This window comes from Dromiciops gliroides, chromosome 4, assembly GCF_019393635.1.
Source record: "Dromiciops gliroides isolate mDroGli1 chromosome 4, mDroGli1.pri, whole genome shotgun sequence".
Lineage (NCBI taxonomy): Eukaryota > Metazoa > Chordata > Mammalia > Microbiotheria > Microbiotheriidae > Dromiciops > Dromiciops gliroides.
This window is the reverse complement of record NC_057864.1, coordinates 106,502,618-106,528,905: the sequence shown is the minus strand read 5'-3', so window position 1 is coordinate 106,528,905 and position 26,288 is coordinate 106,502,618. Positions and strand designations below refer to the sequence as shown.

Below are 26,288 nucleotides of genomic sequence, written 5' to 3'. Positions count from 1 at the left end.
TTCATGGGGAGATTTTGCTCAAGACCTCATGTTCCCCTCTGTTCTTGTTACCACTGCTTCTTTCTGGGGGGTGGGGATAGAAGTGCCTTCGGCACACTGAGCACACGCCAAGCCCCTGGACAGCTAGGTGCTTCTCTAAGAATCCTCCATGGTGACCTTCTCATCATCCCCAGGAGGTGGTGTGTGAGAGTTGTGTCTGACATACTTTGAGCCCTATTCAAATGGAGAAATTCAGTCTTGGCAGAGGAGAGCAAAGTCAGAACACAAAGAAAACAGGAGCCTTCAGAGTTTTGAGGTACTCAACAGTTTTATTTACCTATTTGACAAACAAAAGAACAAAATATACATGCACATGGTTCAAATACAGTTCTACACACCTCATGTGAATCTAAGTGCCACATCAAGAAGTCAGTCACCAGAGCAGACATCATGCTATTTGAGGTAATGTTGCTTCTTTGCAAGAGGGCTATGCTGAAGCATTCTTGAATTCATAGCAAGACTGGAGAGCCTTCCCAATGCAGAGCATTCCTAGCTGGGCTACCATGGAACTGGCCACACAGAGACTTGTCCCACCTTCCCCGACCCTCGATAGCGATGAAACCCTCACTTGTTTCGGCACACCCTCTGCCCACCTATGTTTTCCACAGAACATAGAATTAGTGCTAAAATTCCCTAAAAATCGATACCAAACAGCAGGATTTGGATAGATAATCCTTAGAGATTGAGAAGGAATTAAGAACAGGGCAAGTGCCCATACACAGCCGGAAAACCTTAGGCTCTGGGGATGGATGGCCCAGTACCCTGACTTGATGTGGTACAATTAACAACTGAAAATCTTACAAATACAGAACTATTAACAAGTCAGTAGACAGTGGATATAGATCACTAGAGCCTATTCAACACTTTGGAAGGTTCTACCATTTAATGACATCTACTTGAAAATTCGAAGTCTCCTATATAGATAGGCATTTATATTCATCCACAGACAGACATTCTGTACAGGAGAACTGAATGGCTCACCATAGCTAGTTTAAAAATAATGGATGATTTCTTTATGTGACTTAGGCTTTGGAGTACAAGTTAGGGTCAGAATTCAATGCTGACCTGTGGTCCTGCCCAAATACAAGGAATTAAATTAGATGACCCTCTCAAGGTACCTTTCCACCCTTGGATTTTGAAGGTAACAGACTTCAGCCCTACACCGTGCATCCCCTGAAGCCAGTCTCAAAAATCCCTTGGTGGATGCACCAACTATACAACTGACATGTAATCCTTACTTTTTAAAATACATGAGAATTTAGCTTCCGCTGATACCTTAAGAAAAATCACTTTCTAAATTGTGTATGACTCTCTACCTCCACCCCTTCAGCAGCAAACGGAGAGTTCTCTGTTCTATTCAATAGGGCACATGCAATATGGAAGCCGCATTACAACCCAGACACAGTAACAATCTGTTCAAGTCACCAGATAGGACAGGGTTGCCAGCTAGGCACAGAGATAATATTATGATTTTTTCCTTTAAAAAACAAAGGCTGCTTTGCTAGACAGTCCTCTGCTCAGGAGAGTTTAGGTTACATTCCTCTTGTACAAACATCTGGTGTCTAAATCACTACCCCAGAGTTGAGAGGGGGTAGACACTGTTTGCAGGTCATGGTTTTAAGTAACATGGCTCAGTTGTTTTTTTTTTTGTTGTTGTTGTTCTGTAAAAAAATGTCAAATATTTAATAAAAACTCCAACCATGTCAAAAGATGCACTGGAAAAGCTGGTGAGTTTTCTGCCATCTTGGTAACACACATAGAGGACTCAGCTTGCTACCTTTCTCTTGGTCCTGGCAAAGCCCCGTGCGACATAATCCAGATACCTCTCTTTCATCTGGGCACTCTTCCCTGGGACTGGGAGACCTTCAGAGAAGCCACAAGGCACATTTATCTCCAAACATCTAGATCACATGGCTCTTCAAAAATGTCAGCATCTATAGAGTCTAAATAAGGGCAACCAATGGGGCCCTGGAACCACAGTTAAAGTGCAAAGTATTTCTAATCTGGAAAGGGGCAGAGATATTCAATCCCCAGCTCCCACTCCCAATTAGGAGACTTAGTGAATGACATTGTAGCAGTGGAACATAAACTCCTGAAGTGGAATATAAGTTCCTTGAGGGCAGGGAACTGGTTTTATGTTTTGTTTTGTAACACAAGAGCCCAACACAGTGTTTTGAACATAGTAGGTACTTAATGAATGTTGGTTAGATTAGCTGGTTTAAGTCTCCTGTATGCCCCTGAAAAATTGTTCACTGTGCTTTCTGTTTCCAATAAGAATGGAATCTAAGAATTTAAGACTAATGTTTGAGAACTAGGTTCCAATTTAGGGAAAGGGGAAAACAGGAAAGTGCTAAGAGAAGGTCTTTTGATTCCCAAAGGGAGGAAAAAAGGAAATCCTAACAAAATATTTCTTCTTTCTCATTTAACAGTAGATGAGAGAGAAAAAAAGAGGGATGAAGGGGGGGGTCAAGGAAGGAGAGAGTGGGGAGAGAGAGAGAGAATCTTTCTAATCCTGTCAGGCAATATCAGCAGTTTTTTTTTTTTCAGAGAAGGGTCCCACAAGTTCCCCATCTCAATGCTTCTCAAGACCCAGTAGTGGAGTCAGAATATTCAGGAATCTATACAGAGGAAAATACAGGAAGAGGTAGGAAGGAGAAAATGAGACTCCCAGTTAACCGGCATGGAAGAGGCTACATTAGGAAGGCTACTCTAGAAGAATGGAATAAAAATCCAGCTCAACTTTGGCTCCAAGGCCAGGAGAACTTAGATTTCAGCTCCCTTGGTCCGAGCGTGGTTGTCAGTATCTTTCTAAAAGGTTAAGTCTGAACAAGGACAAGACATGGAACTGCCCAAGTCTTGCAGATTCCTCTTCTATCAAAAGACTCCAATGGGGCAAAAAGTCTTATTCTCTTACATTAATTAAGAACCAATCTCTGTTCTCTTACCCCCAAAAGGACCATGAGGATTATACTTCTCCAGGCCAAAGCTGTCAAACTGGCCAAACCCAAACTATATTTGATTTGAGTTAAACTGTCTCAAATCTACCTCTACATCACCTATATCCCTGTAACATGAGACAAAACCCAGCTGTCCCCAGGACACTTCTAACTACCTCAGTACCATAGCCATGGTAGTCATCACATATTCAGGGTACGGTAGGGTGGGGAATGATGGAGAAGGGGCATGCAGGAGAATTATCTGCCCCACATCTTAACACTCCCCACACACAACATGTCTGGCACTGGCACTATCTTCATTTGCACCTCAGCACCCTTTGTGAATATACAATCATTTCTAATTAGAGTTGCTTAATGTACCCTTGAGGAAATGGACAGGAGAAAGAGGGGCATCCCTAAACTTCACACAGTACCTGGAAACCATGGCTCTGCCCTCAGGACCTCATGGGCCTGTTAGCTGGCTCAATAGCAATGCCAACTTATCTTAACTCTGGCCCTGGAATGGAATGTGTTTCAAAAGGGCACAAACATGCTTGAGTCTAGAAATTGGCTGCTATGCCTACCCGAACGATAGGAGCAAAGAGCACAAATTTGGGGAACCCCTGCTTGCGACACCTCAGCTCTGCCTGACAGTCTTCATGAGCCACCCTTCTCCAGCACCTCTGATACTCAAAAGCGCCATCCATATGTCCAAAGAATGCAATACTTACAATGCCTTTATAATAGACCATGAAGAATTCTCTTCATTTTACGGATGGGGTCAGTGAAGGTCCTAAGTGCTGCTATGTTGTCTCTAAGTCATATGGGTTAGAACTGGCACTAGAAACCAGGCCTCCTAACTTCCCTCCCCATTTCCAGATCTCTCGATCCAATCAAAAAAGCTACCTCTGTAAGTCTATGTTCAGTCTACAATTTGACCTGCTCAGACCAACATTAGAATATAAGCTTCTTGAGAGTAGGACCTGTTTTCACCCCTTCCTTTTTATTCCTAGAGCTTAGCACTATGGCTGCTAAATAGCAAGAACTTAATAAATACATGATGGTTGATTGGTTGATTGACCAACATCTACCAAAGGGAATCCTGGACTCCTAAGCTGGCTGCTCAGCCCAAGCATTCACTGTCCAAATGGTTTTTCCATATGACCAATGCAAAAGCTGACCACTATCATCATCACAGAACTGAACTGACTTTTGATAATTTGCTCTAGTAATCTAGTCCCAAACAAATACCTCCTACGAAGAAAGGACAGAAATGCTTTGGCTGCGGTTTTTGTGGCAGCTTCCAGGAACGGCTCTGGGAGGTATAGAGGCTGTCTACTCACTGGCTCCCTACAGAAGACAGTTGCATTAGACCAGCCCCAGACCAAGAGATTTGCCAAACACACGAAGATCACCTACTCCCCAAAAGAAAAAAAAAAGCTTGGAAATGAGGAGGAAAGGAAATTGGAGACCCTAGGATCCTATGCAAATAGGGTCACAGAAGCTATGAAGAGAGAAAGCACAAAAGGATCCAAATCAGGAAATGACTGGGGCAAGCACTAAGCTGAGATGTGGGCAGATGTAACACAACAGGTAGAGAAGTAACTTCCTTGGGGCCAACAGGAGAGGCCCCAACCCCAGAAGATACTAAGGACAAACCCTGGAAATGTGAAGCCAAATGCCTCTCGGCATCCCATTGGGTCCTGATGGGTGTGGTTTTTAGCTTGTGGATGGGAACATCCTATCCCAAGGAGAGGCTGGCAAAGCCACCAGACTGTTTCAATAGACCTTTGTAACTTTAGGGGGTGGGGAGGGGGGGAAAGGGGTGGGAGAGAAGGGGAGAATTTCCCTAACACATTATGTGTATTAAAATATCAATTCCATTTGATGAATATTATTGTCAAGTGTATCCCAGAATTGTTTCAGGACAGGGGGAAGGAGTTACTGCTTTATCAGATATTGTTGCCTCAAAGAATCAGAACACTCAATATCGCTGGTTGTTCCAGACTCTAGCTTTGTCCTTCTAATCGGCCCAGAGAGGTCACTGGCTTTGGCAGGGCAGCTGTTGCTGTTGGCAATAAGCCTGGGAGCCAGTGGGAATGAGAGATCTTTCCCAGTATGTGCTCCCCTAGAAGAGCCTTGGGCAGAATACAGACCATCTCTCCACCCCCACCCAACACACATCAGCAGCCTTTATAACAGCCCTTTTGAGTTCAAAAGCAAACTCTAGGAAGGGATCAACCAAGTAAGCAAAACCCAGCTGCTCCCACAGTGAAAAACGTCTGGGAGTCAGAAAGAAAGTGGGAGCCTCAAGCCAGAGGATGCTGTGTCTCATATATTCCAACAAAGGTCCCTTGGTCAGGAATGGGTCAGCAAGACCACCAGGTGTGGGTTGAGTGGAAAAGAGGAAGGGAAGGGAGCAGCCCCTTCAAGTTAAGCCTCATTGTGGGGCCACAAACCAGAGCCCAAGTTTCCCTCCCCAATCTTCCCTCTGTTCCTTCCAGAGGTACCACACAGGTTCTATGCATCACTATGGCCAAAAGGAGATACTCTAATGAGAGGTCATAAAGGGGAGGGGAAGGAGAGGGAAGAAAGCAGGTAAATACATTTAGCAGAAATAAACAGAGGGACTTAGAAGGTGAAAGAAAATAGGTTGCCCAGCACCTGTGTCCTCACACACCCACAAAGCCCATTAATGATGAGAGGCCTGAGGAAAGAAAGAGAGCTGTCTGACAAGTGCTTATTCAGTCCCTTCCAACCTGACTCCACCAAATTGTCTCTCTCATGGAACTTTCATCTCTTCTCTTCCTCCAAAACTCATGCCCAGATACCAATTCCCAAGAGACCCCATTAGAATGTTGACCAAGGTTCGAAGCCTTTGGGAGCAATGTGGGCACACCAGATCTGGAATGATTGAAGTTGGCTGGTTCAGAACAGTCTCATGCTCTGGGTTAGGATTAATTGATGAGGTGAAAGTTAAAGTAAGTCCTAGGTGATTGAGTGAAAGGGGAGAAGAGACTGGTTTGGGGAAGAAAACACACAGTTACACCACCGGAACGCTGACTGGTTGGGTCGTCGGCTGGTCAGCCCCTTCTTGAGCGTCCAGGGCACGGAGAGGGCTGAGGGGCTTGAGGGGCCGGCTGCCAACACTGTAATTTTCTCGGGCGCTTTATTGTATCCGAACTGGACAGAGGGCGAAAGCTGTGCCTTCTCATCCTTACAGGGGTTTGATTCTTGGGGAAGTTGTTCTGATTAGAAATGAGGATACCACAGGAATGAAAGCCAAGCCAAGTGCTCATTCACAAAGGTTAAACCACTTCCCTGATTCCTGGTTTTCTGTCCTCCAGAGACCTCACAACAAAACAGGATCTAGCCAGTTTCTCTTACCACTGGGGCATCTGAACGGATTGGTAGACATAGATGATAACTCATCTGGCATCATAATCTCCAGGGGGGGAAGCAGGCTGAGAGAGGAAGGAGGACAGACTTCTCTCGGGTCTCTTAGGCTATAGGGGTAGTCTGGAAATGGAACTAAAGCCTCCCAACTCTTTTGCCCAATTGTCCTCTGGAATACCCTGTCAAGTAGGGGAACCTTCCCAGAAAAAAAAGATTCAATTTCACTTTATAGAAATGTTTTCTACCTTTAAACTGGAATTTCAGGGCCCTATTTTTGATGTCACAATACTAATACTGAAAAAAAAATAATAATCCAATGTCCATTCCCAGGACCAAAAGAACACATTAGCCAGAGGACCAGGCTATACCAGCGAGCATCATCTGGCACCTCTGGCACCCAGTTCTCTCTGATTACTTGAGGCTCAGAGATCTGAGGGAGGCAGAGAGGGGGCCCAGAAGGTCATTCCACGTGAGAAATACTTACGGTAGGCTTGTCTCGGTGAGTGTTTCACAGCTTCCACATTGAGCTTTATTGTTTCCACCTTGCATCCTGATGAAGAAGGGAAGGAAGAATGGGAGCATTCTTAGATGAAAAGTTAACAGAAGAGGATTCCCTTAGTTCTCGGCATGGAGAAAAAAGCACCAAACAAGCTGACACTGGTAATACAGTAAGAGAAAAGCCCAATCGTTACTGACCTTGACTTTGTCAAAGAGGCCCTAAGGAGCTTTCTCTGGAAATGTCTATTAACCTCTCAGCAGACTACTAAGAAAAACCCCCTATCTTGATTCTTCTCAATTCCCTCCCTCCCAATCTAGCCCCTAAGTTCATAATTACCATAGGCCACAGGAGTGAGTTTTGAAGATGGTGTGGAGTGGGCATCTCAAGTATGGGAGCTCGTCTGAAATCAGAAAGACATAGTGAATAGGACTGGCTTTTGCCTCTTTTTGTATCCACAGTGCCTGGCACATACTAGGCACTTAATGAATGTTTATTGATTGATTCATCTAATAATACTGCCTCTGCACAGTATGGGTGAAGGAGTCAGGTTAGAACAGGAGAGGCTTGAAGGACTCTAATTATTTTGTTATCTTCTGACAACCCACTGCCTCTGGTGTCAGAACTCATCTTCTGCAGTTCCCACCAAATCCTTCCATTCTGTCTTGCTGACAATGAACCCCAAGATACAAGGTGGGCAACAGATTAGTTGCTGACTTGGGGCAAGTAAAGGAGAAGAGCTGGGCCATGGGATTTAGGCAGGCCTTATGGGAAAGGCCTCTTACCCACAAGAAGAATGCCTTCTGTGGATTAGGACATGGTCATTCACACTGGAAGTTAGGGGAACAAGGAAGCACAGAGATGTACCCCCTTCTCCTCCCCACTTCCATCATCAACCATCCTGCTGCCTCCACCTTGCCCACCCTCTAAAGAAAATATGGATATCTCTGGCTTGTTTCATAACACAAACATGCAAATTCAAAGGCTGGAAGATATTCCTTCTTAAGATGCAGGAGGACAATAAGGAATCAGAATAATGTATAGGGAGAGAAGTCATCGTCTCCCACACTACACAGTCAACTGACTGCGGCCAATGAGGCCTTGATAAGTTAGGAAGGTGCTCCAGATGGGGGCTTTTGTAACAGCAGGGTAGGGATGTCAAGGGGCATGTTCAGTAGCTGCTGGATCCCTCTGTCACCCTGAAAAACCTACTCTCAGGACCAGGGACAGAGTGCCAAGGGATTCTGGCACCATCAATAAGCGAGCCCTTTCCTTCTCTCATCCCCCCCCACCCCCACCTCGCCACCCTTCTCTGGCACCTGCACTCTTGTCCAAGAAGTAGGCCAGGAGGCAGCGCATGACAGCCTGGTGGGAGATGACAAGGACGTTGCCCTGGCGCTCTAACTCCATTGAGACTGGCTCCAGTCGCTGCACCAGGTCCTGGTATGACTGCAGGAAGAAGCCAGAATCAAGCTGGCAGCTAAGAGTCAGTCAAAATGATCCCTCTTTTTCTTCTTCTTTCCCCAGCTGGTTTCATTCCAGTTGGCACAGAGACTCCGTGTCGCCAGCTAACTTCCCTTCTCACCCCCAACCTTAAGCCTTGAGTCTCTTGGGAATGCTCAGACCTTTCAAGAACAAGGTACAGACTGAGAAAAAACATAAGTCACTGAGAGGGACTGGAATGCAATTAAGGTTTCTTTCTGTCCCAGTCAAGAGGTGGTGGGATTTTTAAGGAAGCCAGAGTCTCCCAGGATATTGCTGGATGATGCAATAAAAAGAATGTTGGGCTTGGAGTAAGGAAGACCTGAGTTCAAATCTGCCTCACACACTTACTAGCTGTTTGACACTGGGCAGGTCATTTAACTACTCACAGCCTTAGATTCCTCATATGTTTTTTGTAGTCAAGCAGTTATTTCATTTGTGTCCAACCCTATTTCAGGTTTTCTTGGCAAAGACACTGGAGTAATTTGCCATTTCCTTCTCCTGGTCATTTTACAGGTGAGGAAAACTGGGGCCAACAAGGTTAAGTGACTTTAGGATCATACAGCTGGTAAGTGTGTGAGGCCACATTTGAACTCAGGAAGGATGAGTCCTTCCTGGTTGTCAGCCCATGCTTTACCTACTGTGCCACCTGGTAGCCCATATGTAAAGGGGGATAATAACAGCACTTTCCTCTAAGGGTTGTTGTGAGGTTAAATGAGATAATATAGAAAGTGCTTTGAAAATCTTAAGGTGGTCTGTATTTTAGCTATTATTATCTTGTTATTTATAATCAGAAAACATGGTTTCACATCTGTAATATGAAAGAGCACCTACCTCCCAGGATTGTTATGAAGAATAAAGGAAAGACTATTTTTAAAGTGCATTGCAATTTTTCAGTGCTATAAAAATGCTAGCTCTGAGCTATCATTTTCCATTATAGTTTGATTCTCTTGGCGTTGGGTACCCAGAAAAGTCTATGCTGACTTGTTTCCAGAATTCAGATTAAAAAGACATTGAAGTTGTCAGGGAGATGAACCCTTACCTTGGTGGGCAAGCAGAAAAGACCCCAAAACCATTTTATACAGGTCATTAAGACTGTACCCCTGGGTGGGAGTGGATGGAGGGCAATAATAAGCTTATAGAGGATTTGTTCTTTACTTACCAGGGTGTATTGGTCCTATAGCTGAGACAGGAGATCAAGAAAAGCCAAAATGTCTCCTTTCCCAAAGATCAGGACAAATAGCTCTCTCACCCCAGCCCATCCCCTCGTGCCAAATGCAATTTGTCTGACCCAGTCCAACTAGAGGCAAGAACATGAATCAAGTGGCTCCTTGGGTACCCTCCTAGACCAGAGGAATTGTGATCAGCTCCTCCCAAGATTTGAGCTCCTGTAGTGAAGTCTTTCAATGAAGTCTTACCTCCCCTCCAGGGTAACGATACAGATATTTATCCTGATCCCGAAGGGCAAACTCTTCTGGTATTGCTTTTCAATCTCCTCATAGGTCATCTCTTCACACACACCCTGTAGAAAGCCAAAAACTTGCTGAGGGTCCCAGAAGACCTGGTGACAAGCCCATTCCTTTTAGGATTATGCAAAGCCACCAAGCCACTAGGTGCATAGTGCTTATTGTGGTGGGTTTGGAATCAGGAAGACTCATCTTCATGAGTTCAAATCCAGTCTCAGACATTTACTAGCTCTGTGATTTTTGGCAAGTCACTTCACCCTATTTGCCTCATTTCCTCATCTGTAAAATGACTGGAGAAGAAAATGGCAAACCATTCCAGTATCCCTGCCAAGAAAACCCCAAATGGGGTCACGAAGAATCAGACATGACTGAAGACAACCATGGCACTAAGACAATACCTGGAACTTCCAGGAGAGAGAGATTGAGGTCAGAGAGGCCTGAATTCAAATCCCATCTCCAGCTTTCCTTCTATCTCTCTAACTACTACAGGAGGATATCCTTAATGTGTGTGTGTGGGGGGGGGATGAGATCCTAATTTAAAGGAAGAACATTGGGGGTCAAGAGAGTACAGTAATGAGAAAGATTAGGGATTAGAGGAAATAGAAGAGATTAGAACATATTTATAAGAGATGTTTCAAAAGGGAAAGTGTGGAGGGAGAGGGAAAGAAAGAAATGACACCGGGTGCCAAGGGGGTAGGAATCTGACATTGAACACAGAAAGAGGGATGGAGTATAATTAGCTGACAAAAGTAGGACCCAGGGGGAAGCAAGACTTCATCTACTTCCTTTTACATAGCCAGGAGAAGGATACTCAAGTGGAACAAAATCACTTCAGAAGATCCTTTCTAAGTTTTCCTCTAGACTTCAGCCCACGAGTCACAAATCTAGATTTGGGGGGATAAAAAGTCTTATGTTCTGCTCTTTGCAGTGGCAGAAAAGGCAGGAAGAAAGCATCTACTGGGGTTTTACCAGAGACTCCACTACCCTAGGGTTGCGATTTTGTTGCTCTGCTTTCTGGATGTAGTTACCAAAATGACGAACTTCCCTGCCAAAGGCCAGTCCTTTTGTTGTTGATGGTGATGATGATGAGCCATGTCAGTCATGTATGACTCTTCGTGACCCATTTGGGATTTTCTTGGCAAAGATACTGCAGTGGTTTGCCATTTCTTTCTCCAGCTCTTTTAACAGATGAGAAAACGGAGCAAACAGGGTGAAGTGACTTGCCCAGGGTCATACAGCTACTAAGTATCTGAAGCCAGATTTGAACTCAGGAAGGGGAGTCTTCCTACCGTCCAGTTCCCAGAGCTCTATCCATTGTGCCACCCAGCTGCCAGACCAGCCCTAACAACTTCCTACTCACAGCATCAATCTCATTCAGGATCTTCCACTGCTCGTAAGTCACGCCTAGGGACTCTGCAGTTTGGATGGTTCTCTTTAGCTGGCTGGTCCACCACTTTGAGGTCCACAATCTCCTGCTCCTCCAGGAACTTCCTTAGTGCTTGAGCAAACTGGGAGGAAACAGAAGATGACCATCTCTAATTGGGAATGGCAGAGGAGGTGGCCAAGATCACCATCGGTGAGGTGCTGAAAAGCCACAACCCGTCCAAGAGGAAATGAATTTAAACTGGAACACTTGGTGGCATGCTGAGAAGGCAGGAAAGCATCCAACGGATACCTGGCTTTAGACAGGACTGGAACTGATGAGGAGGTGAGACCTGCCCCCCACATCCTTAAACATGGGACAAGACAACAAGATGACAGGTAGCACCATCCTTGTTCTGCAAACCCCTCTAAGCAACACTGAGAATAGGAATGGAAATGCAGGAGAGGCCAGAGCTGGGCACGATAATGCCAGTGATGACCATGACACCCCTCCCCAGTCCTCTGGCTGCCTGCTCACCTGCTTTCCTCGGGACGAGAGACCAGAGTCACCCCCAATCTTGCCCAACAGGTTAAACTCGCTCTCTCCATGGCGACAAAGGTAGATGGTTCGGGGCTGGACGTGGATGTTCATGGAGTAGTACACAATCTTGCTCTGGATGTAGTCTTGTACCCGGTTCACAAGGAATCGCTGCCCACATTGATCACTTTTAAGAAGGACAGATCCCTGGCATGAGAAGGGAGAAGGATGGGAGAAGAACCTCTACAGAGGTGAGATCCTGGGAGAAGGGCTGGGGGGAATACGGACCCTCAGTGCAAATCTCAAAAGCTGCTCTTCCTCTCATCACTTCCAGCCTCACCTCACCCTGTCTCATGTACTCATCCCCTGACCAAACCAGAAGAAAATAATTTTTCCCAATAAGATTAAGTAAAATTGACTTTTACTTGGTTAAAAACATTGAGTGCCTACTCAAGGGAACACCATGGAAGGGACACAGAAGCTGTAGTCCGTGCCTTTGAAGAGATCAACTATGCAATGTGGTGGGTAGAGTCTTGGGTCTCAGGTCAAGAAATCCTGGAGTAGTTCAAATCCTCTTTCAAAACACTAACTAGTTGTGTGACCCTGGACAAGTCCCTTAACCTTTGTCTCCCTCAGTCAGTCAGTCAGCCAAAAAAACACAATTAAGTGCCAGGCCCTGTGCTAAGCCCTGGGGATACAAATATTGGGTATTTGTATATATTCCCTGCCCCCAGGGAGCCTACAATCTTACTGGGGAAAGACAACACATGAAAGGAACATTAAAAGCAGGAGATGAGGAGATATACCTCAGTTACCTCATCTATAAAATGAAAATAATATAGCGCCTACCTCCCAGGGTTATTGTGAGGATCAAATCACATATCTATAACCTTAATGAATTATACACATTTTGGTTGTTATTATTATTATTATTAAAACATCAAGAAGGATGATAACCAGGAATATGCTCACATCAGCTTGTGAAATTGTTAAATTTTCCGTGTGAGCATTTACATCGCAGAAATTGGCAAATGCTACAAATTAGGGCTTGGTTTACTCTTGTGTTGATTGTCTATACTTAATGAAGTGATGGAGAAAAAGTTAATAATGCTGATTAAATGTAAAAGTGTGTTGTAGGCACATTAATGTTTTCCCCTGAGAGCTGGTTGTTAAACATTTACCAGCACCCCCCTGAGTTTTGTAACCACAGTAATATCAGCATGGAACAGCATGGGATCAATGTGGATTTAGCTGAAAAGGACCATAAGGTCAAAATCAAGTCCAACTCCCACATTTTACTGATAAGGAAACTGAAGCCTGAAAACATAAGTGACCAGTCCAAAGACACAGCAGTGGCAGCTGTCAGTTGGGAATTAAACTGTACTTTCAAAGAAAGGCAGCTAGGTGGCACCATAGTGTATAGAGTGCCAGGCCTGGAGTCAGGAAGACTTGAGTTCAAATGTGACCTCCTCAGACACTTACTAGCTGGATGACCCTGGGCAGGTCACTTCACCTTGTTTGCCTCAGTTTCCTCAATTGTATAATGGTGATAATATAAACTTTACAACCTTACAGAGTTGTAGTGAGAATTAAATAATATTTGTAAAATGCTTAACACAGTGCCTGGCACATTGTAAGAAATGCTTATAATCTTCCTCTTCCCCCCACCACTTCCTCATTCTGTTCCAAACAGGAGCTATGACAACACAATATCTAGGGAATGGAAAATTAGGCTACAAAAAAAATCCTTCAATACTTACCCCATGTATAAGCCACTGAGCCTCAATATCTCTGTATATTATAGGTGAGAAATTATGGGATGCCAGGACCAGAGGAGGCTCAAATTTGGTGACAGAGCTAGAGAAGGATATGATCCTATGCCCGCCCCCCAAACAACCGTGTGAAGGAAGGTCAGGGATTCAAACCTCACTTGTCATAGTTATCAGGGTCAAGAGGCCGATAGGTGACTTTGTAGCACTCGATCCTCTTCAGGAAGTCCTCCATCACATTCTCCCTATTCCTCTCTGGGTAGTCTGGGCTTGAGACTTTCACTTCCTAGAAGAAGGAGAGTAGCTGGGACCCAGTCACAACACAAGCCCCCCACATGCCTCTGTTAGTGAGCCAAGACCATACTTTTTTTTTTTTTATTTTTTTTTATTTTTTTTAGTGAGGCAATTGGGGTTAAGTGACTTGCCCAGGGTCACACAGCTAGTAAGTGTTAAGTGTCTGAGGCCGGATTTGAACCCAGGTACTCCTGGCTCCAGGGCCGGTGCTCCATCCACTGCGCCACCCAGCTGCCCCTAAGACCATACTTTTTTAATTGGGGCCAATGATTCTCTTAAACTGGAAAAACCCTTGACCTCGGCCCCCACCCCATCTCCCCTAACTCTGGCAACAGGAATGGAGAGCAATGACTAGGGAGAGTCATATGACTGCCACTAACTTGGGGACAAGCAGAAGTTTCACTTTGTTGATGCTCTTTCTGGGTCCTAGCAACTTTTGCCTTTTCCTGGGAAGAGTAAGATATGCTGGGGAAAAAAAGGGGGGAGGGAGGGACTCCATGGATTTACTACTAACAATAATAATAGTGATTATTATTGTTAATGATTACATAATTAATTAAATATGATAATGGTGTCTTAAATCTATGTGACACTTTTAAAAGTCTACAAAGCATTTGATACATAAGATTTCATTTGATCCTCACAACCACCTTGTGAAGTAGGTGCTATTATTAACTCCATTTTACAGATAAGGAAACTGAGGCTCACCGAGGTGAAATGAAGGGACTTTCACAAAACGACATAGCCAGTAAGTTTCTGGGATGGGGTTTGAACTGTGGTCTTCCTGTCAAGCTCTCTATTCACTACATCCTGCTTTCCTCTATGTCCCTATCTCAGTAGTCCACTGTATTAATAGTTCACCCCACAAGGAATCAGGCTTATCATAAGAGTCTAAATACTGGGACAAAATAATGACCTGGCAGATGGCATTCCTCGATGAGGTCCCTGCTGGGAGAAATGCCAGACTGAGCCTCCAGTCATGATGACTCAAATCTTTGGGCCAGGATTTCAGAGCATGAGACCAACTTGCTCTGGCCCCCATGCCACAGCTCTTTCCAGCCTTGTGTGTCAGTTTCCTCTCTCTTCTACCCAAACTTGCCCCTGATCCCTACTGGAAATTAATAAGGAGGAGAGAGATGATATTCCTCAAAGCTGGAAACTCATAACCAGTGGCTACTTCCAGTTCTAAGTCTTGGTTTCTTCCCATCATTAAGCAGAAAGGCTCCTACAGTCCCTAAAGGATTGGATGTGTCCATGGGAATGGCGTGTTACCCACCAGAATGTTGGCAGCAATCACATCAGGATCATCACAGACCGATTCCACAAAGAATACCTGAGGAGGAGGGGGATAGAGCAGTGGTGAACAGCATGAAAGCACTATTAGCTAAGAATGCATTTTCTTCTCCTATGCAGCCCTTGGGAAGAATGGCCTTCAAAAATGACATTTAAAATATATATGTTTGGGGCAGCTAGGTGGCGCAGTGGATAAAGCACTGGCCATGGATTCAGGAGGACCTGAGTTCAAATCTGTCCTCAGACACTTGACACTTACTAGCTGTGTGACCCTGGGCAAGTCACTTAACCCTCATTGCCCTTGTTAAAAACAAAACAAAACAACAATAAAATATATATGTTTATGTTACTAGATTCCCAGGGCCTCAGGCACATAGGCCATGAGTCTGAGAAAGGATCTGAAACAAAAGCACTCAAAGATTGGGAGACCAGACCCAAGGGAAGAGTCCTAAACATCCTTACCCACTCCCACCCCCACTGCCCTGGCATCATGAGCCAGACCCAACCTTAAAGGCATTCTCCTTGGCAAAGTTCAAGATCAGGTCCCTTCTTTCCCGGGTGGTGTTGGTAGCATCAAATACCTGGAGAAGACAGCACATGGGGCAGATAGGAAGGGACAAGGGATAGTAGGAAAAGGTGTACCTGTTACCTGAGTGGAAACTCAAGATAGAGCTGATGGTGGGTGGGCGTAGGGGAGCAGAGTAGGGGAGGAGGGTGGGAGAGAATAGGCAATGCTTACCGCAATCTGACCACATTCATCAGTGAAATAAGCCTTGACATCTTCTAGGGCCACCAGGGCACACTGTCTGCAAGAAGAGAAAACAGGTAAGGCAGGTGTCCTTAGACGATGATCCAGTGACAATAGGGGACACAGCAAGACTAGATCAGTTAGAGATATGTCTTTGTTCACTCTGTTCCCTTTCCCTTTGCAATCCGTCCCCTGACTCACACTCTTAGATCCCCCTCTCAGAGCCTTTGCTCCCTCCTCTCCAGATGAGGCTCTAGCACCTCTCTTTGGGGCAACCTATTGAGAAGGCAGGAATGATTAGATGTTAATGGTGGAGGCTTCTTTAGCCTCATTCCTTTGTCCTCAGAGTCTATGGGTGCCCAGTTGGGTAAATTTCCCTTGGAAATCCTCAGGATCTACCTTCTAATAGGGAAGCCAATGCCTGCCCTGCCCATTCCTCTTTGTGGCCATGGCTTGTCCATGCCCAAGCCATGTCCGTGCCTCATGGACTTACTTTCGGATCTTCATGGCCTCTTCATTGTCATGCCGGAAGAAGTCATAGGATTTATATGATTTGACTGCTTCACGTCGATACACCCCGAGATTAAAAACTGTGGAAAAAACTTCTATCCTTTAGCCCCTAAATTCCAAAACAGCCCCATTTCCCAGTCCAAGCTAATCTCTCCAGAAGACTAGGAGTAGAAACACTGTCCTAGCCCATACTGTCCTCCTAAATCCCAGCACTGCCCTCCCCCAGTCTGTTCCAAGCCCCCTCTCATGCCCTAGTCAACCAATTCAGAAAATAGCTATAAATCTGCTGAGGGGCAGGCAAGGGCATTGAGCTGCCACACTTCAGGAACACTGGTGTGGCCTGCTATGAAATTTGGGCACAGGAAAATGAATTCCTCAGTCCAAGAGACCTCTGAGCTCCCTAATCAAAGGCCCTAAGGTGCCCAAGAGCCTAATTCTTCTCCATTCCTCCCCCTTTCCTGGGTAGAGCACCTACCTTTGGTGGGTACCCCAATCCAGTTGAGGTATCGGGTGAGTTTCTTGGATACATAGGTCTTGCCCCGGGCTGGCAGGCCAATCATTACAATAAGTGTTGGGGAGTTTGTCATGTAGGAGGCCCATGCTGCAAGGAGAGGATAGGGGAAACCAAAGGAATCAGAGAGGTTAGGTAGGAAGGCTGAACTTGCCTGGGACAAGGGGGCAAGGGGCTAACAACAGCTGACATTTTCATATTAATTTATGATCACATTTAGTAAGTGTCAGGGACAGGATTTGAACCCAGGTCCCCTGACTCCATAGCCAGTGTTCATTCCACTGGACCAAGCAAGGCATTTTACATGTTTGGTCTCACCAGAGCCTCACAGCAACCCTATGAAATAAGGGACTACATACAATATGGCTCTCATTTTGCAGATAAGGGAACTGAGACTCAGAGGGTCTAAGCAATCATTTGACCAAAGTTACAGAACTGATAAGTGTCATAGGCAGGATTTGAACACAGATCTCTCCTGACTCTCAATCCAATGTCCTTTGTAATCTACCACACTGTTCCCCACACCCTAAGAGTCTAGGCATCTTTCTTTTCTTTTTTTTTTTTTTGGTTTCGTTTTGTTCTTTGTGGGTTGTTGTTTTTTTTTTTTTTTTAGTGAGGCAAATGGGGTTAAGTGACTTGCCCAAGGTCACACAGCTAGTAAGTGTTAATTGTCTGAGGCCGGATTTGAACTCAGGTACTCCTGACTCCAGGGCTGGTGCTCTATCCACTGTGCCACCTACCTGCCCCTTTTTGTGTTTTTTTTTTTGATGAGGCAATTGGGGTTAAGTGACTTGCCCAGGGTCACACAGCTAGTAAGTGTTAATTGTCTGAGGCCAGATTTGAACTCAGGTACTCCTGACTCCAGGGCCGGTGCTCTATCCACTGCACCACCTAGCTGCCCTGGCCTCTTTCTTTTCAATATCTGTAACTGCTCAGTGTCATGAGAGACAGAGGAAGAAGGAGAGGAAAGAAAAAAAAAGGGTTGTAGCAGCTTCTGAAATGCCCTGCCTAGTAACTAGGGAACTGAAGAAGACCTCTGACACTAGGTGAGCCTAAGAGGTAATTATCCTTGGCTACCAGTGCCTGGCACACAGCAAGAGCTATATAAATATTAGCTATCATCATCATCACCATCACCACCATCATTATTCATTCCTTGCATGAATGACTGATTAAGTCACTTGACCTCTTGACTGCAGTTTCCTTATCTGCACAATTTTAAACTATTGTGGTTTTGTCTTTGTATTACTGGTGCTTAGTACAGAACCTTATGCAGTAGGTGCTTAATAAATGTTGAACTCTAATGTTTTGTTGAATCTGTGAAATAAAGAAACCTTGGAATAGATGATCTCCAAGGTCCCTTCTGGCTCTAAAGTCTATAAATTGGCCTCTGAAGTCAATAGTTCTGAGCCCCCCGGGGATCTAGGCTGTGGCAAAGTCTCAATTATCTTCTGTCTGGTCCTCAGGGTGACACATAACATAGATGAAGGTATGATGGCTCCTGCATGTCACCTTAATGTAATAAAGGGCACAGGAGCACCATTTGGTCTCATTTAATGGCTAGAATGAAAGCAAAGCAGGACACTTTGGAACTTGTCACAATTTTTATTAGTCATAGTAATATTCCTTCCTGATTTTCAGAGTATTTGTGGGTTTATTCTATCATTTATCCTCATCCTGAAACTTCAGATTCATTCATTTTATCAAGAATTATTGATTAACTGCCAGACACATTTCTAGGTGCTGGGGTAGGGGTTTTTAATCTGGGGACAAATTTCAAGAAGTTCCATGAACTTTAAAAAAGTTGTTGATAAGTATAGGTCAATGTAATTGATTTCTTTATAATCCTCTGTGTTTTATTTTATGCATTTAAAAACATTATCCTGGAGGCAAAGCCAAGATGGCAGAGTAAAGGATGAGAGACCCACCTGAGCTCTCCCAAGTTTCCCTGCAAACAAATTTAAAATCACATCTCAAAACAAATTCTGGAGCAGCAGAACTAACAAAAGGATGGGGTGAAACAATTTTCTAGCCCATGACAACTTAAGAGGTAGGCAGGAAAGGTCTGTCTCACTGGGATAAGAGTAAAGCACAGTCCAGACCAGACTTTGGAGGTGACTGAATTGGCAGCAGTTTCTGGAGCTCTCAGCCCACAGATGGTAAGGGGGTCAGCCCAATGATCAGAAGGAGATTACAGGGGACCCTCTGCTGGCACTGAGTGTAGGTCCTTGTTGCATTGACCATACATGATTCTGGGCTGCAGTATCAGGGTGAGAAGGAACACTAGTACACTGCGCACAGTTCCAGAGTGGAAAAGAGTGCTTGTGGTTGCTCACAGACAAGAGCACAGACGAGGAGAGCAGTAACCACACTTGGTCACACGACCTTGGAAAAATTGAAAACATATAGATGAAAATACAAACTCAGGCAATGAAATCAAAACCATTAAATCCAAAACCTCAAAGAAAATGTGAATTGATCTCAGCACCCCCAAAAAGGATCCCTGTAAGAGTTCAAAAAGCATTTTAAAACTCAAATAATACAGGTAGAGGGAAAATTGGGAAAAAATGAGAGTGATACAAGAAATCATGAAAAAAGAGTCAGCAGCTTGGTAAAGGAGTCACAAAAAATACAGAAGAAAATAACAACTTACAAAAAACAGACTAGGTCAAATGGTAAAAAAAAAGGTATGCAGATCCACTAAATGGAAGAACTTAGAAAGCAGAATTGACCATATGAAAAAGAAGTACAAAAATTCACTGAAGAAAAGAATTCCTTAAAAAGTAGAATTGACCAAATAACAAAGGAGATACAAAATCTCATTGAAGAAAATAATTCCTTAAAATTAAAATTGGGCAACCAGGAGCCAGTGACTTCACGAGACATCAAGAAACAATAAAACAAAATAAAATTATGAAAACATAGAGGAAATGTGAAATATTTCATTGGAAAAACAACTGTCCTAGAATATAGATCCAGGAGACATAATTTAAGAATCACTATACTATCTGAAAGCCATGTTAAAAAAAAAAAAAAGCCTAGGCATCACGTTTCAAGAAATTATCAAGGAAACCTGCCCTGATACTCTAGAACCAGAGGATAAACTAGAAATTTAAAGAATTCACAATCCACCTCAAAAAAAAAATACCAAGATGAAAACTCCCAGGAATATCATAGCCAAATCCAGCACTTCTAGGTTAAGGAGAAAAATATTGATAGCAGCCAGAAAGAAACAAGTCAAATATAGTGGAACAACAGTCAGGAAAGTACAAGATTTAGCAGCTTGTATACTAAAGGACTGGAGGTCTTGGAATATGATATTGTGGAGGGCAAAGGAGCTAGAATTACAACCAAGAATCACCTACCTAGCAAAACTGAATATAATATTTCAGGAGGAAAATGGATATGAAATAGAAGACTTTTGAGCATATCTAATGAAAGGACCAACATGGAATTGAAATTTTGATTTTCAAATGGAAGACTCGAGAGAAGCATAAAAGGAAAGAGAAACTGTAAGGGATTCAGTAGGTTAAACTGTTTACATTCATATATGGGGAGATGATACTTATAACTCCTAAGAATTTTATCATTAGCAGTTAGCATACACAGGTCTAAGCTGACCATAATGGAATGATATCTAAAAAACTAAAATTAAGGGGTGTGAAAGAGGGATGTACTGGGAGAAGGGAGAGCTAGAATGGGGTAAAATAGCTCACATAAAAGAAGCACAAAAGAGCTTTTACAGTAGAAGAAAGGATGAGGGTGGGGTGGTAGACAATGTTTGAACCTTACTTTCATTGAAATGAGCTCAGAGAGGAAATAACATACATATTCGGTTGGATATAGAATCTTACCCTACAGGGAAGAAGGAGGGGAAGAGGATAGAAGAAGGAAGGAAGCTAATAGAAAGAAGAGTGGATTGGGGGAGACAGTGGTCAGAAGTAAAACACTTTTGAGGGGGGAGCATTGTGAGAGGGGAAAGAGAAAAGGATAAACAAGAAAAAAAATAGGATGGAGGAAAATATACTGTAATCATAACTGTGAAAAAGAATTTATAGAAAATTTCTCTGATAAAGGTCTCATTTCTCAAATATATACAGAACTGAGTCAAATTCATAAGAGGACAAGTAATTCCCCAATTGATAAATGGTCAAAGGATATGAACATGCAGTTTTCAGAAGAAATCAAACTATCTATAGTCATATGAAAAAATGGTCTACATAAGTATTGATTAGAGAAATACAAATTTAAACAATTCTTAGAGACTACTTCACACCTATCAGATTGGCTAATATGACAGAAAACAAAAATAACAAATGTTGGAGGGGATGTGGGAAAACTGGGACACTGATTTATTTATTAGTGGAGTTGTGAACTGATACAACCATTTGGAACTATGCCCAAAGGGCTACAAAACTGCATACCTTTTGATCCAGCAATACCACTATTAGGTCTGTGTCCCAAAGAAGATGAGAAAAAAAATAAAAGGAAAAGGACCTATATGTGCAAAAATATTATATGAGCTCTTTTTGTGGTGGCAAAGAATTGAAAATTGAGGGAAGCCCATAAACTGGGGAATGGCTGAACAAGTTGTGGAAATATGATTGTGATGGAATACTATTGAATCCTATGAGAAATAATGGGGGCAGCTAGGTGGTACAGTGGATAAAGCACCAGCCTTGGATTTAGGAGGACCTGAGTTCAAATCCAGCCTCAAAACACTTGACACTTACTAGCTGTGTGACCCTGGGCAAGTCACTTAACCCTCATTGCCCCTCAAAAAAAAAAAGAAAAGAAAAGAAAAGAAAAGAAAAGGAATAATGAGCAGGATACTTTCAGAAAACCTGGAAAGACTTAAATAAACTGATGCAGAGTGAAATGAGCAGAACCAGAACATTGTACACAGTAACAGAAATATTATAATGATGATCAACTGTGAATGGCTTAGCTATTCTCAGCAATACAATGATATAAGACAATTCTGAAGGATTTAAGATGAAAAATGCTATCCACCTCCAGAGAAAGAAGTGATAGAATCTGAATGCAGATTAAAACATACTTTTGAAACTGTCTTTATCTTTCTTGGGGGGGTTTTGGTGTGTGTCTTCTTTCACAACATGCCTACTACAGAAATAAGTTTTGCATGACTACACAACTAAAATATATCAAATTGATTGCATTCTCAATGAGAGGGAAGGAAAGAGGAGAGAATTTGGAACCCCAAATCTTAAAAAATCCACCCAAATGTTAAAAATTGTTTTTATGTGTACACACATTCACTCACGCTTGGGAAAAAATTTAAAGAAAAAAATCATTATCCTGAGAAGGGATAAACTTCACTAGAATACCAAAGGGGTCCATGACATAAAAGAAGATGAAGAACTTTTGCACTAGGAATGGAGAAACAAAAAGTCTCTGTCTTAAAGGGGGTTATATTCCACTGCAGGGAGATATCATGCACAAAGATAAGAAAAATAAAATATATTCGGAGTGAATACAAAGTAATGGGGGGATAATAATCTCTCCTCCCATTAAAAGGAGTCCCAGAGGGGTTAAAATGACTGTTTACCTAGGTTCACAAGGGAAATCAAGAACCAGGAAGGAATCTGGATCCCTCCAACCTTTGAACAAGAAAAATTCCTTCTCTGCTTTCACCTGAAGTGTCCCAATGTCCTACAGTGTCCTTAGTGATCTATGCCTGGACCAAAGCTCAAAGCTGGAGTCATCTTTGAAGGGCTGATTTTATATTTTGCCTTAGTGCAGAGGCCCAGGATAGTGGGGAGGGCAAAAGGTGAGCAAGGTGTGGAGTAAGGAGTGGTAGCATTAGTAAAGAAATGGCCTTTGGCCTCATCCTTAGGAATATTCCTTCCCTGGAGTTGGTGTACTGCCTGCTTGCAATTGTACTTCTCCATGGAATGTGTCTTGATTCTCTAAATTTGTGTGTTTGTGGTGAGCCTAGAGAGCTAAAATGTAAATGATTTTCAAAGGGGGTACGGTGAGATATCAAAATAGTACCTGTTTTAAATAATCAAATATGAGGAATGATTTTTCCTCCCCCAAAAAATTTCCCACTAGATAACAAATCTGTAAACAATGAAACAAGAGTAGGAAAAGCATGAGAGTCAGAAGGCCTGGGCTCAAAATCAGACCCTACTATTTACTAGGTTTATAGCCTCAGGTGAAGCATTTCCCTTCCTGGATTTTAAAATCTTCAAACAAGCAATTTTATACCCCACGATCTCTAGGGTCCCTTACAGCATGAAAATCCTCCCATCCTGAAGACTAGGGGAAACTGATTCTGCATGACTGTGACCACTGGAATGACAATATTTTCCCTCTGGTGAAAAAATGACAAGAGTGTTTTGGTAAAGAGAAAAGCAGATGGGTCCCGAGCGAAACGGGAAGATAGATATCTTGTCCAAGTGAAAGGCATGGAACCTGATTAGAAAGGCAGGTCCTAGGGGTTTCTTGAATCAAATCAAAGTTGAATGACTTGGGGGCAGCTAGAATGGTGCAGTGGATAAAGCACCAGTCCTGGATTCAGGAGGACCTGAGTTCAAATCTGACCTCAGACATTTGACACTTACTAGCTGTGTGACCCTGGCAAGTCATTTAACCCTCATTGTCCTGCCCCTCCCCCCCCCCAAAGTTAAATGACTTGCCTAGGGTCGAAAAGCTACTAAGTGGCAGGTGTAGGATTTAAACCCAAGTCTTTCTGACTCCCAAGCTCAGCACTGCACCCACTACACCTTGCTATTTCTATTTCCCAACTAAAGAAAAAGAGAAACCACTCTCCCCACCCCCAAACAATCGTAGGGGAATGAAGGTACAGTGAGAAGCCCCTTGATTATAAATGCATGAGGAAGGAGAAATGACTTTATTTCCTAACTCTATTTTTTCCCTAACTCCCAACTCCTAACTTCTGTCTGATTCCTCTTTGGGATCTCTGGCTACAGTAAACCATCCTCCTATTCTCAGCAGAGCATGGCTAGTTCCCGGTTCAATGGCCCCAGACAGATGGCTATTCTCAGTTTTCAGTGACTAAAGCCCTGAGTCTTCACTTTCTCCAGCTCACGGGCCCTGCATATTCCCCAAGTCCTCCGAGGCTCGGCTCATTACCCAGGCTACTTCTTTCTTCTAGACCGGCATCACCCACACTACACAGTCCATTAGTCATTTCCCCCAAAGGTCCTGTTCCCCTCTCCAGGGTCTTGAATCAACAGAGCTTGGGGGTTGCTCCGAAGCTCCTGGGAACACAGCTGCTCCGTGTTTACCAAATCAAACTGAGCCTGCTAATGGCTGTTGAAAACAGCATTTGCTCCCACCTAAAATTTGTCACTCAGGACTGACAGACTGCAGAAATAAACTGTGCTTCCTTCCTCTTTCATTGACTTGCGTACACAGCCACAAATACCAACTTAGAACACTTTGATCTATCTCTAACACATGAAAGTCTAGGGGACTGGGGGCATCACATTAAATGACTCCAGTTTCCTCTTCACCCAACCTGATGCTTAACTAAAACTTCTAAAAATTGCAGAATTCTCACAAAATTCTCTCCCTTTCCTCCACACCCCCCACCCAAGTTCAAGCTGCTTTCTCAATCACAGATGCATTTTCTTCTAACTTCCCTAATAGGAAATGGGGGTAGGGCAGCTTCTGTTTCATAAATGGGAAAACCAAGTCCCAGAGAAGTTGTCAGGGAGAGAGCTCTCACTAGAATCCAAGTCTTGTGACCCTCCATTCATCACTAGTCACTAAACCACCCAAGCTCTTGTCAGAGCTCCTACCAATACCCTGAAGATCTTTTCCCTGAGAGAAGGTCCAGATAATAAATGGTACCTTGTTCTTGTCTGGGCCAACCTGAGTTATGTAAGGGAGTTCTAGAAAAAACTTTAAAGAATCCCTATTCTGACCTCCCCAACAGTGCAGGCTCTAGGATTCCATCTTGCTGCTCTCAGGCCTTCTCTCCCCTCCCCTCCCTGTCACCTTTCTGGAGTCCAAGTTGACCTAGACAGGGGTAATTAAGTAGCTAGGGGATAATAACTGAGCTATTAATAAACTGGCCCAGGGTGTGAACAAGAAGGAGTCCTGGGACCCTTTTACAACATGCAGGGAGGCAGCAAGGAAAAGAAAACGAGTCTGCAAACATTCTCTCCTCTTGCACAGTGGTTGACTCAGATTTCAGTCCTGGGGGATAGGAAACTCAGACATAAGACAGGTGAAACAAGACAGCTCACAGTACTTTGGGACAACCCAGCAGCAGGTGCTTGCATGGGGAGGAGGGGAGATGAAAAGTTAAGAAGAGGGAGGGGAGAGGTCAAGACCAGAGAAGGTCAGGCAAGGCCAGAGATGAGGAAGGACAGGGTCTTTCTGTCCCATTAGGACTGAAAACTCTGGGGAAGTTCCCCAAGGACACAGAGAACCAAGCCTTCCAAGCACTGCACATAGAGGAGGGAGGGGAGGTCAAGGGAGAGATCTAAGTGGGATGAAGATTAGCATAAAGAGGCCACAGCTAGGGGCAGCTAGGTGGCACCGTGGATAGAGCACCAGTCCTAGATTCAGAATGACCTGAGTTCAAATCTAGACTCAGACACTTGACACTCGCTGTGTGACCCTGGGCAAGTCACTTAACCCCAACTGCCTCACCAAAAAAAAAAAAAGAAAAAAAAAAAGAGAGGCCACAGCTAGCAAAAGTAGTCTTCCTGGGGGAGCTAGTACCTCATGGTCCTGCAGTCAGAGAACCCCAGCAAAAACTCCGTTTTCTTAGGAGTGTAAGTACATATCTCAACTTTTGGAAAGCCCAATATGTATTCATCAGACTTTTAGTTATTTGACTCTTCCAATTGATCTAAGAAGTTAGCTGGTCCAACTTCCCCATTTGACAGATGAAGGAACCAAGACCCAGAAAAGGGAAATCAGCAGCAGCCTAACATCACACAGAATGTTCTTTCCATGATGAACCTTTCTGGATCCCCCAGAAGCCAAGGCCCTCACTCACAAACTCAACTTATTTGTATATGTTGTCCCCTTTTATGGAATATAAAGCCCTATTTGAAGGCAGAAACGGATTTATTTTCATCTTAGCACAGTGCTTGGTACATAGTAGATACTGAATAAGTGTTTATTGATTGACTTCCATATACCAGCTACTTGTCCAAAAACAGACATATCAAGAGGGTGATTTCCAAGGATGAAAGGAAAACTTTGCAAAAGACATTCGATTTACCTGTCAAAGTGAATTCCTGTAGAGTTCCTGTAAATTGTAAATTCTAGGACACTTACAGTATATTTACAAAAATTCATTTTACATGTATGACCTTTCAGAAAAGTACCCACTGTTTTAAGCAGAGGCAGGATAGCATATTTTCCATGGGGGCATTTTATGTCAAGTGCCCAGCTCAATGTCCTGACAAAGAGAGAGGGGAGAGGGGCCCTGGAGAGATGA

The 26,288-nt window shown here is 43.6% G+C and overlaps 1 protein-coding gene across 1 annotated transcript in view; it reads right to left on the bottom strand.

The window, feature by feature from the left end:
* PFKFB2 (6-phosphofructo-2-kinase/fructose-2,6-biphosphatase 2) overlaps nt 1-26,288 on the bottom strand; it is a 31,232-nt gene that overhangs the window by 1,111 nt on the left and 3,833 nt on the right. Inside the window, 17 exon segments of the mRNA XM_044000851.1 lie at nt 6,017-6,223; nt 6,856-6,921; nt 7,207-7,228; nt 7,230-7,270; nt 8,187-8,316; nt 9,768-9,835; nt 9,838-9,871; nt 11,176-11,265; nt 11,267-11,323; nt 11,716-11,888; nt 11,891-11,922; nt 13,646-13,770; nt 15,055-15,111; nt 15,578-15,652; nt 15,811-15,877; nt 16,313-16,409; nt 16,805-16,930. Coding sequence (XP_043856786.1) covers nt 6,017-6,223; nt 6,856-6,921; nt 7,207-7,228; nt 7,230-7,270; nt 8,187-8,316; nt 9,768-9,835; nt 9,838-9,871; nt 11,176-11,265; nt 11,267-11,323; nt 11,716-11,888; nt 11,891-11,922; nt 13,646-13,770; nt 15,055-15,111; nt 15,578-15,652; nt 15,811-15,877; nt 16,313-16,409; nt 16,805-16,930 — 1,467 coding nt within the window.